This window comes from Hyaloscypha bicolor (genome assembly GCF_002865645.1).
Source record: "Hyaloscypha bicolor E unplaced genomic scaffold K444scaffold_169, whole genome shotgun sequence".
Classification (NCBI taxonomy): Eukaryota; Fungi; Ascomycota; class Leotiomycetes; order Helotiales; family Hyaloscyphaceae; genus Hyaloscypha; species Hyaloscypha bicolor.
The window spans coordinates 71,652-85,632 of record NW_020194671.1 but is presented as its reverse complement, the minus strand read 5'-3'; the positions used below and the strand labels follow the sequence as shown (position 1 = coordinate 85,632).

Sequence of the window (13,981 nt, the reverse complement as noted above, 5' to 3'; positions counted from 1 at the left end):
CTGAGGCTGTATCATGCATGTACCCGCCTGCACATGCAAACTTAATCACGATGAAAATTTGAAGAACTCAAAATCCGGTATCATATGTAAGTCCTGTTAGGCACAAACGGGCCGGCCTCTTGAATATGCCTCGCTCTGCTTCGCGATGGTCTCAGAAACGGACCGAGGGTCCCCGTGGGAAAATGGAGCGTATCCACTCATCGGCTCATTTTCCTTTCAACTCTCCCGTTTTCTCCCGAAAACCAACATTTTTTCATATGAGCAACTATTTCCACTTGTAAACATGAAGCGTTCATCTTGTGATGAGACGGCCACGAATTTGATATACCCTGCAGTGCTATTAGTAAATCTGACATGCCTCTCTATTCGCCGAATTCAGCTGGCCAATTAATCAATCCCGTAGTAATATTGCGTAGCTATTTCTAACACTGAAAATCTATGAAACTGTAATAAAACCTTTGTTAGAAGTTACATTAAAAGCGTGAAAATAAAAATATGAGTGACGTATAGAGGTCTAAGTCTAGGTATGGATTGCGTGCTCGCTAAAAAGTAATATCTTTGGAGGCACTTAGAGGGCTGCTAGGGCCACGGCGACATTGTCACGCCGCAGTCTGAAAATCGCAACCTCGCTTTACAGTAGTCGATTATATGGATGCTAGTACTAATTAAGGTTATTTCACTCCATAATTATTGTATCTTAGAGATCTTTTTTAAACAATTGATAATGCTGTGAAAATCAAGTCTAGTAGCAGCATATTAATAGCTTTATAATTCCCATTGATTGACTGGCTAACTGAATGCTGCGTGGAGAGAGGGTATATCAGATTTGCTGGCAATACAGCAGGGTGCATCAAATTTCCGGCCTTGTGAGACTCGTCTGAAGTTAAGGACGATCTGGATCGGTGAAGATCTGGGGAAATTATGGATCATCTATAGTTGAGCCACGTGACATTAAGTCATGTGATATCACGTCCCGTGAAGGGAAAGATAAGGGAAGGCCACAGGTTGGATAAGCCGCGCCACAACGCAGCCTTACGGATAAATTTGCCCCAAGATCAGGACGAGTCAAACGCCGCATCGGCAAACAAACTTCTGTTCTTTGAATCACATGTTGGCGAACAAGCATGGCCATGGCTTAGAATCAATTGCCGGTTCCCATACCGGTTCCCATACCGCGTCGATCTCTGCAAGTCTCCCTCCCTCTCGACGATAACTTGCGCAATCATGGGACCCAACTCTGAAAGGCCCTCGAGATTGATCGAACGATCAGGCATCACTCTCTGGATTCTAAGTTTGGGACCTCGTCATCACTGCTGATCAGTGCTAGCTTAGCTCTCCTAGAACTCTAATCATCTCACCTCATCATATAAAGTTCATTTCGAGATGGGCCGCCCGCCAGCCCAGCCGAGCAGCCCCAGAGTCACACCTAAGACATATTTGTGATATGAAAGCTGACCGCCTCGCCCACGCCAAGCAGCCTTTCATCTCTCGCTCTCTTCAAAGTTCTAAAAATCCTTCCCCCTATCCCCGTAACTGTAATTGACAATTGATGATATTTTCGCAATGGTACTACCGTGGGCGAGCGTGGGAACGCGAGAAGTCGACAACACGCACTATGATACTTCGGAGGAGGAATCGATTTGCGAGATGGAAAATGAAGCTACGGCTGTGGTAACCTTAGACCTAGCAATCCCGATTCCCGAGGCGACGCAGCCGCGAAGCGCCAGCGAGCCCATGCCGACACGAGAGACGTGGTCGGGCACACGCGTGCTTTGTCCGGATCCCGTGCTCACGGGATACTCGACATCGGACGACGAAGAACGTGAAATTGGAGGAAAGGCAAGCGCAACGCGACAAAAGGTTCGCAAGACGAGAGCGGGACAGCGGCGAGCGTCATGGTCGCCGCAACCACCTCTGACAGCGAGAGCGCACGATAGCGGCGTCCAGGGCCTCGATGACAGCGACACATGCACCGCGGGAAGTGGTGTTGGAAATGGGGAGGAAGCAGCGAGACATTGGAGAAAGATAACACAGCTTGAGGCCTTGGATTCAACACGAGTCGGGAGTGAAGATGAAGACGACGGTTCGGCATTCAGGGGCATCGCGGATGCGGACTCGAGCGAGGAGCGTTGGAGGCAGATTGTGCTGGAAGAGCATATGGACAAGATTTTCCATGCGTTCCCGACATTGCTCGACGAAGAGCTGAAGGAAACGGTAGTGGGTGGGGTGAGGGTGAGGACTAGCTTTGAGACGACGGAGGAATGGGGGCTCCCACGCAGGAAGCAGACTGGCTTGAAAGGGCGGGTGTTAACGCGGGTAAGATTGTTTGGATATTCGAGGACGCGAAAAGAAGGAGTGCCATGACGAGAAGGACAAGGACGATTTGGTGTGGAGGGCGGTAGAGTTGAGGTTGGTATTTTCTTGGTCCCTTGAATGTTGGATAATATCCGGGCAGCTTGGCGTTAGGAGTACTCGGATTTTGGGTAAGGAATAAGCAAGATCTTATAACTTTATAAAATAATACTATATATTCAAGGACAAGGACAATTTAGTATAAAAAGCAATAGAGTTAAGGTAGTATTTTCTTAGTTCCTTATATATTAGGTAATATCCAGGTAGCTTGGCATTAGGAGCATATAGACTTTATATGAGGAATAAGTAAGTTCTTATAACTTTATAAAATAATATCATATATTTAAGGACAAGGACGATTTGGTGTGGAAGGGGGCAGAGTTGATGTTGGTATTTTCTTGGCCCCTTGAATGTTGGATAATACCCAGGCAGCTTGGCGTTAGGAGTACTCAGGCTTTGCGTAAAGGACAAGGAGGATCTTGTGACTTCATAAATAATGCCATATGTTCACACCAAGTCTTCGTCTTCCTTGTGTGACAACTCTTGCGCCTTAGACAGAGCAAATGCCTCCCAGCGGCTCCTATACCAGCACTAACTGAGAAGGAGTAGTAGCAAGGCCGTTGCAAACATAGAAATCCCAGGCGTCCCAGGTGAGCACGAGAAAACTGTAGCAAGGAATCCATCCCCCGTTTAATGTCGAGTAGAAGTCGTGAGAGAAAGTTGAGTCGCGGCCAACTTTGAAACGGTGGCACTGGGAACGCCCCGCCAAAAATTCCCGACACAGGTCACCATCCAACAACATAATACCGTCACCAACTCCCCCTCACAACAACCTTCTCCCCAATCCCACTCGTCGACTAGCGCTCCGCCCACTATCTATGCGCAGAATGGCCATGCATACAGTCGCAACTCTCCCGCGCCTCTCCTCCACCGAGCTCTCGCAGATCCTCCTCTCCAACAGCTCCTCAAACCTCGACGCCTCGACTCCGCCCTCAAAGATCGCAATTGTGGATGTACGCGATGACGGTATATGCCCCTTATTTCCCGAATCACTTCTACCTCCTGCTCTTCTACTCGAAAGCTAACGAACGTCCTCGCAGACCACATCGGCGGCCACATTCGCCATTCGATCCACGCCCCTTCCCACACCCTAGACCACAAGATCCCCGAGCTCGTGCGGAAGCTGAAAGATAAAGAGACAATCGTCTTCCACTGCGCGTTATCACAGCAAAGAGGACCGTCTGCTGCGTTAAGATACATACGAGAGAGGGAACGATTGCTTGGTCCCAGCGCGAAGACGAAGATGGAGAGTGGCAGTGGAGTGGGGGAGGTGATGCTGAAGAATAAGGAGTTAGATAGTGAGGGAAAAGGAGAGGATGAGGATAAGGAGTGGGAGGATGACGATGAAGAGGGCAAAGAGCAGAAGGTTTATGTGCTTGATCGTGGTTTCGTGGGCTGGCAGGAACGGTATGGTGAGGATCCACGGCTGACAGAGGGGTATAGGAAAGAGATTTGGAAGGAGGGGTATTGGATGTGAATGAAGGCTGGCAGCCGATGCATATGGGCTGGAGTCATGACACAGAGGGCACGGATGGCAGGGCGTACCTGGTGGCGTTTGGGATTCTATTGGGACTCGGGGCATATCGAAGATTTCCAATAGATCGAGGACAACGAGAGGAGATATTCCTAACCCAAGGGGGGAGAAGTTTGATTTTATCAACTGGGCCAACGTACATCTGATCGGGAATTGTTTCTGGCAGGTGCTGGATTCTTTGACCATTCTGTTGAGCGAGTGCTCATTTCTAACCGATTTCTCTCCAACTTCCGCGTGCTGTTGAGAGCCGTTTCTCCTTCATTCTTCATCATCGCTGTGTTTCATCTGTTTACACTCGATCTGAAAGATGTCCGGGCTTTGGCTGGATCGGGGAGCCTGGCTTTACTGGGCCCATCTCCTTCACTGTACTTGTCTTGATGCTTGACAACTTAGATTGGGGGAAGTTCCTAACTATCTTCCATATCATGTGCCAGGATGTCTACTCGTCATTCCGCCCTACCGCCTATATTTTGGTACACCACAACTTGGTGTGTCTCGATCACTCAATGAACCTGCATATCCTTTAATTTGGCTAATTGTCTGCGGGCAACTATACGGCTACGTGAGCCCAAACGTAGGGCTCTCTTCGGCCAAGGAGGAATCTCCGTTCCGTGATATTCTTCCAGAACATTTTAGCTTTGTTCGATGAACTCATAACCGAGATGTGTATCTCCAGCGTCAATGATATCATCCATCATAAAGCTCATATCTAAACTACACAAACACTACTTCAAAACTACGTCTCATGTCATTTTCTAAAAATTTCGTCCACTTACGACGTTCGTCTCAACCCGACACACATCAACGCAACGAATATCGACAGGGTTGGATCGCCGCGACACATCTTCTCACACGACATCATTGTCGTAGCATGCTACCCCACTCTCACCCTTCTCCCACCAGACATTATCTCTTGTCAGCTTCACTCTCTCCTCAACTTCCCCCTCGTCAACTTCCCCCTCTCGTCAAGCTTCAGCGACTAGCACTTCTCACTTTTCGGCAAATGCAACATCGCCATCGCCAACCAGCACACCAACTTCAAGCTCGCCTTGGACTAACTGGGATGCCCCGTGGATCTTCCTGGTCGTCGTTGTCGGTATTGGTGCACGTGGTTTTCTGGCCCTCGTTGTTTCATTATGTGGCGATTGCTGCTGCAAGTGTCGCCGCCGGGCAAGAAATGCCGGACGGAACGACAGACACCTCGAGAAGAACCCCACGGATGCACAATCCAGATGGTACACCCGGATGAAAGGCTGACGCTCTTTCAGTGAATCCACTATTCAAAGCCGGGAAGTGGATGTTGGTTACGTCCAACTTCAACGCATGCCAGGCCGATCCAGACGCCAGATCTCGGGACGGCAACCCAGTCTTGCCGCTGCTTCCACATCGCCCACGCGACAAGGCCAACCACCAGCGTACACGAATCCAACACAGCTTTCACCCGTCTTCCTCATCCCAGCTCAGAACTCATCCCGCGTGCCGGTCAACTCAATGGAGACGACTACCCTGCTCCCCGCATATAATCGAAGACACAATAATCAGGTCTATGAGTGGGAGTCCCAAGAGCCGGCTATTGACGCAGCCCGTGGGTTGGATGCTGATTTGATGCCTGTGCCGAGTTATACAAGGCATTAGAATTCTTAGTAGCCGCTGACTCCTTACAGCGAGAATCGCAGGGAGTTGAGATAAGAAATGCCTGGAGATTGGATGATGAAAAAGCAGATTTCAGATATGTTTGGCGATGTACGATTATTTCACAGAAACAATTAAGGTCAAGGTAGGCAGTACATCCTCCTTACGTGAAGCAGGAAGTAGTGCAGCTCCGAGATTCAACCCCTCACATGTCATGCAACCCTCCTGCCCAATGCAAGCCTATTCAATGCGGCTTCTATGGAACAAGGTTTCGTCAAGCGCAACTGAAGCTCATCATTCCATATGCACTAACCCCAACTCGTTCAATCAAAAGATTTTAACGAAGCACCCTTTTCTCTTATACACTTTCTATCTTCGTTCACCCTATGCGCCTCGTCCTTTGGGGTCTTTGGTAGTTTCCTGCAGCTTGACTCCCACTTCTCCACATGACTCGGTCAAAATTGCTCCGAGCATTACTTTCACCGTTTCTTTCGCATCGTTCGCGAGCTCCCGGGCTCACGGAACAATTCGTTGTCGAGAAGCCGACTTTTGGAGTCTAGGCTACCCTGTTTATTTTGTGGGAAGGTGGATTTCCGGCCAATCACCCACCTGCAACGTTCCTTTCCCTCAAAATGCAAATACGGCTTAAGAGTTGAACTCCCTCCTCACCCCTCTTTCATATTCTTCAGTTGTCCCTCTTCACCGAATATTTACACCACGTCAAGATGACTGTCCCTTACACCAAGGACTGGGCTTCGTTATCGAAACTAAATCCCGAGTTTGAAGCAGCAAGTACTCACCCAACTCGAATTGCCCATTTTAACCTGATTCCAGCTTCTACCAGCTTTCAGTGGTTTCCAGCTGGTCACCCCAGGCGTCACAACGCTCGAGATGCTCCGTTCTTTCGGAACCAATCGTCCACCAACCCCTCTTTGGCCAGAGGTCCTCGAGAAAGACATTCAGATTCCGTTGAGAGATGGGTCATCCAATCGGGCTCGTGTCTACAGCCCTTCGAGCTCTTCGACTATTGGAAAGCCTCTTGCTGTATTCGCGTTCGGTGGTGGTTATATTACGGGAAGCCTCGAGACCGAGGAGGAGGATTGTAGGACTTGGGTGAAAAAATGTGGTGGAGTTGCCGTTAGTATTGGGTATCGGTATGTTGGGAGAATGTGAGTTGAAGGGGAAGGGGAAAGTTGGCTGATATCATTTGTAGACTTGCACCTGAGCATGCGTGGCCGGGACCACATGAGGATATGTATGATGCGGTGAAATGGGTCAGTTTTCTCGCTCTCACCCCTGGATGCGAACCGGACGAGAGCTAACCGAGATGATAGATTGCAAGTAACTACAAGGACCTCGACGCGGATCCCTCCAAAGCGTTCGTCCTGGGCGGAACGTAAGTGAAAGCGCCTTATTCACGGTCATTGACTAATTTTAAAATAGCTCTTCCGGTGGAACAACAATGATGGCCATTACTCACCTCTGGCGCGACGAAAACCACATCCCTCCTGTAACCGGTCTCTTTGTCTCGATCCCGATGTCATACCACACCCCTTCTGCTCTTCCCGAGAAGTACAGCCAACGAGACATATCCTACGAACAGAATAAAGATGCACCGGTTTTCAATGAAATTACAGGAAACTTCATTGACAGTAAGCAACCCCTCGACCCTAACTTCCCAAGCCGTTACTTAATACTGATCCTTGACAGGCTTCGTCAAGCCAGATCCCCGCGATCCACTTCGATGCCCATTACTTTGGCCGACCGGACACAACAATCTCCCGCCAATGTACATGGCCGTTGCGGGTGCGGATCTTTGGAGAGATTCGGGGCTGATTTAGGAAGAGGCATTGAGGGAGGAAGGCGGCGTGAAGACCAAGCTCGATATCTTTGGTGGGTTGATCCATTCGTTTTGGGGTGTGTTTCCGGCTGCGGAGTTTTCGAGGGAGTATAGGGGGAAGGCTGAGGAGGGCCTGGAGTGGTTGGTTGAGCAGTCGAAGTTGAACGAGTGACGTGGGAAGAAAGAGAACGTACTTTTCTCTTTTGCATCCATGCTTTAAACTTTTAAAGGGGTTTTTCTATAAATCACGAGCTAATGTACCAGGCTCGACTGGTACATTGAGCTTCCAGTAAATGTCGAGCAATCAATTGGAATTCCAGAATTCGACTTGACTTTTCGTTGCACAGCACTCTTGTTTACGTTTGTCCTCACCTTTCCTTTAAAATTCGCTCTTTAGCAAGCGGATCGGGGTTTTATTTATCTCGCAGAATCTCATGTTCAACAAAATTGCATTGACTACATGCAAAAAACAAACAGGTGACGCCCAAAACAGTCCTGGGTATCTTCTCCCAAAGCAGGCAAACGTTCTAATCAAGAGAAGGTAACCCAATTAGCATTCACATCTTTGGGCTGACCACTGACACCGTTGTTAGATTGCCTCGATACATCTAAGACCACGCTGTTGTTCATGGGGGCGGTGGGCAGGCGATATTAATTAGTTTATATTTAATATAATCCCGTTGCATATACATATCTGTACGGAATCCGATCCATCATCTCTCCCAAAACCTTTCAATACTTGGCAATTAGTCCACGGATTAGTGTTGAATTAGCTAAGTAAAGAAGCTAGGGTCACGTGCTTACAATGTAAACCAAGTAAAACGTACTGAATTGACTGCTGTTCTACAGTAGTAAGTAGCCTGTATATATAGCCCTGAACCCCCTAAGTCACATGCACTAAACCCCTAAACCAGAGAGCCTTATACTGAACCATTCAACCTCAGCTAAACCGATTTAGCCTCACAGGGCACATTATGCCCTGAATTAACCTTACAGGGCATAATCTACTCAGTAATAAGCCTATGGCTTAAGCCCATTAGTGTACAGCCCCTAATTTCAACAACAATCATTACAAATAGCAAAATCCCCGCTATTGCAATATCTGCACATATAGTGGGCATTGCCCAAGGTGTTTATAGTTGTGACGCATGTAAAGGAGTATGTCACCTCGAGTGAAATGATGTTAGGGGGTGGTCATCTCAGTGGCTGAGGTTTCTCCCGATTTGATAAGCTCCCAACCCGTAACTTTGCAGATCTCAGGCAGCGACTCAAGCAGGTGTACCTCCCATGTCCCGTGTACCAATCTCCTTTCGTCCGGGGTAAGATCATCCGCCGTGATCATAACAAAGGACTTCCCTGGCTGAGCATTTCCTTCCCAGGTATCCGCTAAAATTGCCGGGCCTTCCCTAATTGTTCGACCTGCTTTTGTGAGATGCTCCCCATCACATGGCATGAGCCAAAATTCGCCAAGTTCAATTCTCCTCTTCAAATCCACCTCTGGACAGTCTTTCAACGCCCACATGAGGAAACAGACTAAACCCTGGAAAGGAAAGGATTAGCAGGTTATCTAAGATTTGTGCAAGGAGTCTGAGAAAGTCAGTTACCTGAACCGTCTGCGAGATGAAGAAAGGCACCAGGTGTGTCCTCCCAATAGCATCGGTAAGTTGAATAGGCCTCTGATCAGCACTCATTGGCATCGACATGAGCGATAACGCGTCATTCGTAAAGTTCATGGTAATTGCACCAATATACGCATTGATCGCGGCTGAGATTGCCTCGACCTTTTCGTCTTGACGCACGCTCGACCATGCCTTCAATATGATCTTCCACCACTTATCACCATCCTGCGGCAAGGTTCTTTCCAGTACGGCGTTTAATTCTGCGAGTTGTTCTCGAAAATCCGTGATAATAAGACAGAGTGCCGCGCACGTTTCCTCGTCAACTTTGGCGGCTTTTATTCGACTCATAGTCTTGTTGAGGGTGACGACCAAGAGAGGAAGCATTGTTTTCTGAGTTCGAAAGGCCTTGGGCATATTCCTAGCTCTGCCGCCGAAGTTTTTGACCCTACCGAACATTGTATTGATGCGGTCGAGTAGGTCCGCGATGTTTACAATGATGCTGATAGCAAGAAAGGCCTCCGCGCCGGACATCGTGTTAATTACTCAATTCTCAAGTTCCCTGCCTTTCGTCGATCAATGGTTAAGATTACGAGGCAACCGTGCTCTGCGATTGGGTGTGCTGTAGCCACTAGATGGAATTTTCAACAACAATAGACGTCTAAAGTTGCTGGTGGGCGGAAGACTGTGAATTTAAAATGAGAGAAATAAGACTGGTAGCAAAGGTCGATAGGTTTGCTTGGAAGTTTTAGCGGTGAGATAATTGGGATTATTGGAGGCGTTCAGCTGAGCTACCACTGAATTATACTTGCGTCCCAATTAGCGCAGCCTCGCTATCCCTCGTTAAACATAGGATATGTTTCAGTCCTTCAAACTGCAACAAGACCAAATGTGGTGATATTGGGATCTCTTTTGATAAGGCAAGAACCTGACCACTTCAATAGACCCTACGGAGGATCTGTGAAGGCCCATCCCCTAATACGAGCGGTTTACCAATGGGGGGTCCCCATTAACTAATCGCGCCATACGATTAGTTAATAGGAGGGGAATACGAGTTGGGCGGCCCATTACCCAATTATTCACGCCCATTGTCAATCGGGAGGCCTATTGCCTAATCGGTAAATATATCGGTTTCGGAGTTAGTAAAAATTAATAATATATTAATGCATTCCATACTCCCCCTCCCCCTTCCTGACCCCCCTACTTCGCCCCTTACTTTTTTGCTCTCACATTACGTCTAGGGGCTATAACAGTTCCCCTAGCTCTTTCTACCCCACTTTGACTTGATAATTAGCTAATTCCTTCCTATTAGCTTTATTCTCATATGGCTCTTTAATTACTACTCTTTCTTTATTCTCTTAAATATCTTGCTTGCCTTTTAAATATAATTGAATTATAATTATTCTCTTATATAATTACTTTAAATTAAGTAATTCTAATAATTTTGGGAGATATTTCCTTTATTAAAATTTTATGAGTTATTTAAAAAGCAATCTTATTAAAAGTATTAGCTAGCTAAAAGATTAAAAAATTTATTATATTTTATTATTAAATAATACTTATAAATATAATTAGCTTAAATAATAATATATCTTTAAATTAATTATATATTTTTATTATTTTTAATAAAGCTCTTATTAGAATTCTTATGAATTTAATATTAAAATAATATTATTTCTTTTTATTATATTTTATTTCTATTATAATTCTTTTAATTAATTTATATAAAATTGTTTTCTTTTACTTTTATTTAATTCTAATATATTTTTTTCTTATTTATTCTTTTAATTACTTTTTCAAATATTTTTTTATAACTTTAAAATTTCTTTTTAATATAATATATATCTTATATTTTATATAAAATATTACTTTTAAATAAAATAAAGATTAATGTAATATTAATTATATAATTAAAGAAAGGAATTATAGCTAGAATTATATATTAGAATTAATATTTATATAATTATTTTTAAAAAACGTAATTAATAACTTTAATATAATTTTATAATTAAAAGTAATAAGCTTTTTTGTTTTTTTTATAAACTTTAATTACTTTTCTTCTAAGCTTATTATATTATTATAAGCTAAAATAAGAATATATTTATTATTATTTAGTTATTTAATAAGCTTATTATTAAACTTTATTTATAAACTTATTTTTAAATTCTTAAACTAAAATAAATTTAAAAAAGTAATATTATAAGGTATTTATTAATAGGTAATAAGATAATAGAATGAATTAGTAAGTTATGAAACTATAGTATTAAATTTAATATAGAACTAATCTCTATTTCTTCTATAAGGTTTAAGGAAGACTTCTCTAAATAGAAGGCTCTAATAATATATATATAATTAGTAATTTATAAGCCTAATACTTATAATATAAATAATAGTTAGTTATAATATTAAAGAGCTACTAATCTCTCTAATTAATATCTATAATATTCGAGGTTTGTTATATTTTTAAGTTATATATAATCCTATATATATTATAATTATATTTCTTTTTTGGGATCTTATTTCTAAAATCTATTAATCTATTCTAGTAAATATTTAATTAATTATTTATTTAATTAAGGTAAACTTCTAGTATTTTAGAAAGTAGTTTTACTAATATAATCTAGATAATAGATATAAAAATTATCTAATTAGATTAAGGCTAAGTAAATAAGAAAAAAAAGTAATTATATCTCAGATATAGAAGCTAGCTAGTAATTATAATTTTGTTTGGAATCTAAGTATTCTAATTAGCTTAATTTAAAATACTAAGGTACTATTTATTAGATTTTATATTAGAATAATCTAAATAGCTATATAGAAAAAATTTAATAAATATTTATATAAGAAATCTATATAAATATTTCTGAGATCCTAAAGATTATTTATAGGCTTCTAGAAATATATATTAATTAGTTATACTAAATTCTAATTAGAACTAGTATAAAAACTAGTAATTAATTTAGGTAGTTCTTTATTTTTATAAAAGAACCTCTTTATATTACTATGTATTCTTTTTCTTTCTAATAATTATATATATAATAACTTCTTCTATTATTATTTTCTAGCCTCTTCTTTTATTTTTCTTTAAGTCTTTTTTAATTATTTTTATTTAATTCTATAATATCTTTTTCTAGCTTTTTTATTTACTAATATAATTATAAATATAAAAATAACTTTATAGTCTTTTTTTCTATTACTAATAAATACTTAAAATACTTTAAATATTTACTTATTAATTTCTTTATCTTATATATTATAGTATCTAGTAAGAAGAATTATAATTATTATAATAAGAATTCTAAATCTTATATATTAGTAAATTCTTTAGCTTTAATATCTATTAAAGCTAATATAATTTCAGATTTCTTATTACTTATTAGAGGCTTACTAGTTCTAGGAAAATATTATTATAACTTTTAAGAAATTTCTTAAAAAATATTCTAAATAATATTATACTAATATAAATAATACTATTAATTAGGTTTTTAAAGACTAAAAGAAAACTAATAAGTTTCGGAATTCTTTTTTCTATTTTAATAAAGCAAATAATAATACTACTTAAATTAGTATTTTAAAAGTAAGTTTTTTCTAATATATTTAAATATTTATTAATTCATTAAAAAAATACTATAAAGTTTATTTTTAAGATATTAATCTTATTACTAAAATTATTATCGAGATTTCTAAATAATTTATTACTAGTATTTTAAGTACTAATAATATAATACTTATAGCTATTTAGAACCTAATTTTAGAAATTCGGGCTTTCTATAAAATATATATAGTAGTTATAAGTTCTTTACTTACTTTTCTTAATATTCTTAATATTAATATTATTATAATATAACTATATTTTATTAAGAAATAAGTAGATTCCGGAAAGTATTATCTAATTCTTTACTAAATCCTAAATAGAGCTAGTATTTAATATTCTTATTTTAGGAATTAGAAATTTATAGGAATTAGAGTTTATTTATTTGAGATATTTATAACTAGTTTATCTATAATTAATCTTTTTTAATCCTAAATCTTTTTCTAATAATTTAAATATAATTTTTATAAGCTTTAATAAAACTTTAGAAAATCTTTATAAATAAAAAAATCTGGGAAAAAAATATTTCTATTATTATTCCAGGCCTTTTCTTAGTTATTTAGGTCCTTTCTTTCTTTTAAGTAGTTTTTTTCTTAATAGTTTAAAATTCTTTTTAATTTTAAAAAATTATTAAAAAGCAATTTCGGATTTCAAGTTATAGTTTTAGTTATATAATTCCAGAAGTTTCTTGAAATTTTTAAAATTAGAAAAAATAAGTAATTAGATATTATAATTTTTAGACCAGGCTTTTTATTTAATTAAATACTATTACTTTTTATTTCTATTATTTTATTAGTAATTAATAATAGCTCTTATTTCTTACTTTTATTTTTTATTATTATTTACTAATTCCGGAAGTTCTTTAGAGAAATATAAATATAGCTTCTAATTCTTTTTTATTATATATTTTTTAAGAAAGGAAATATAGAAAATTAGATATAAATAATTATATATATTTAGTAATTCTAACTTATATACTAAATTACTAATATATTTAAGAATTCTAAATAAACTTATAAATTTTAGCTTAAGCTTTTTTATTTTAAGTTTAATATTCTTTATTAATAGTATTATTTAAGCTTCTTTAAAGTAATATTTAGCTAACTAGTATTTATTATAATAAGTTTTCTAGTTATTTTATATATAATATTATAAATTCTTAAGCTTTCTTTATTTTACTTTAAGGTTTTCTAACTTTTTATATATAGCTAGTATCTTTTTTATAATTCTATTCTTAAGATTTTATAGAAGTTAAGAATAATATCTATAATATATATAAAAAGATATATTTTATAAAATCTAATATTTTGAATTATTATATATAAATTCCGCAAAAAATAACTTCTTAAGCTAGT

The 13,981-nt window shown here is 39.5% G+C and overlaps 5 protein-coding genes across 5 annotated transcripts; 4 read left to right on the top strand and 1 right to left on the bottom strand.

Annotated features, from left to right (window-relative positions):
- The first annotated feature begins 1,064 nt into the window (after positions 1 to 1,064).
- Positions 1,065 to 2,633, top strand: K444DRAFT_619863 (uncharacterized protein). The gene has a single exon (XM_024881594.1). It carries the CDS (start codon positions 1,564 to 1,566, stop codon positions 2,362 to 2,364), a length of 801 nt encoding a protein of 266 aa, XP_024729514.1. The 5' UTR covers positions 1,065 to 1,563; the 3' UTR covers positions 2,365 to 2,633.
- A 606-nt stretch (positions 2,634 to 3,239) lies between these two features.
- K444DRAFT_543122 (uncharacterized protein) lies at positions 3,240 to 3,889 on the top strand (the record flags this gene model as incomplete). The annotated part of the gene is made up of 2 exons (XM_024875942.1): positions 3,240 to 3,378; positions 3,453 to 3,889. 2 exons carry the CDS (start codon positions 3,240 to 3,242, stop codon positions 3,887 to 3,889), a joined length of 576 nt encoding a protein of 191 aa, XP_024729513.1.
- An 819-nt stretch (positions 3,890 to 4,708) lies between these two features.
- K444DRAFT_619861 (uncharacterized protein) lies at positions 4,709 to 5,322 on the top strand. The gene has a single exon (XM_024881593.1). The coding sequence runs from the start codon at positions 5,010 to 5,012 to the stop codon at positions 5,193 to 5,195; it is 186 nt and encodes a 61-aa protein (XP_024729512.1). The 5' UTR covers positions 4,709 to 5,009; the 3' UTR covers positions 5,196 to 5,322.
- Positions 5,323 to 6,469: 1,147 nt separating this feature from the next.
- K444DRAFT_647180 (alpha/beta-hydrolase) lies at positions 6,470 to 7,590 on the top strand (the record flags this gene model as incomplete). The annotated part of the gene is made up of 6 exons (XM_024885300.1): positions 6,470 to 6,732; positions 6,792 to 6,852; positions 6,913 to 6,974; positions 7,022 to 7,230; positions 7,289 to 7,384; positions 7,424 to 7,590. 6 exons carry the CDS (start codon positions 6,470 to 6,472, stop codon positions 7,588 to 7,590), a joined length of 858 nt encoding a protein of 285 aa, XP_024729511.1.
- A 1,011-nt stretch (positions 7,591 to 8,601) lies between these two features.
- K444DRAFT_668732 (uncharacterized protein) lies at positions 8,602 to 9,568 on the bottom strand (the record flags this gene model as incomplete). The annotated part of the gene is made up of 2 exons (XM_024887440.1): positions 8,602 to 8,958; positions 9,023 to 9,568. 2 exons carry the CDS (start codon positions 9,566 to 9,568, stop codon positions 8,602 to 8,604), a joined length of 903 nt encoding a protein of 300 aa, XP_024729510.1.
- Between the last annotated feature and the right edge of the window lie 4,413 nt (positions 9,569 to 13,981).

Coding starts and splice junctions, on each gene's coding strand:
- K444DRAFT_619863 (XM_024881594.1), top strand. CDS start 1,564: ATGGTACTACCGTGGGCGAGCGTGGGAACGCGAGAAGTCGACAACACG.
- K444DRAFT_619861 (XM_024881593.1), top strand. CDS start 5,010: ATGCCCCGTGGATCTTCCTGGTCGTCGTTGTCGGTATTGGTGCACGTG.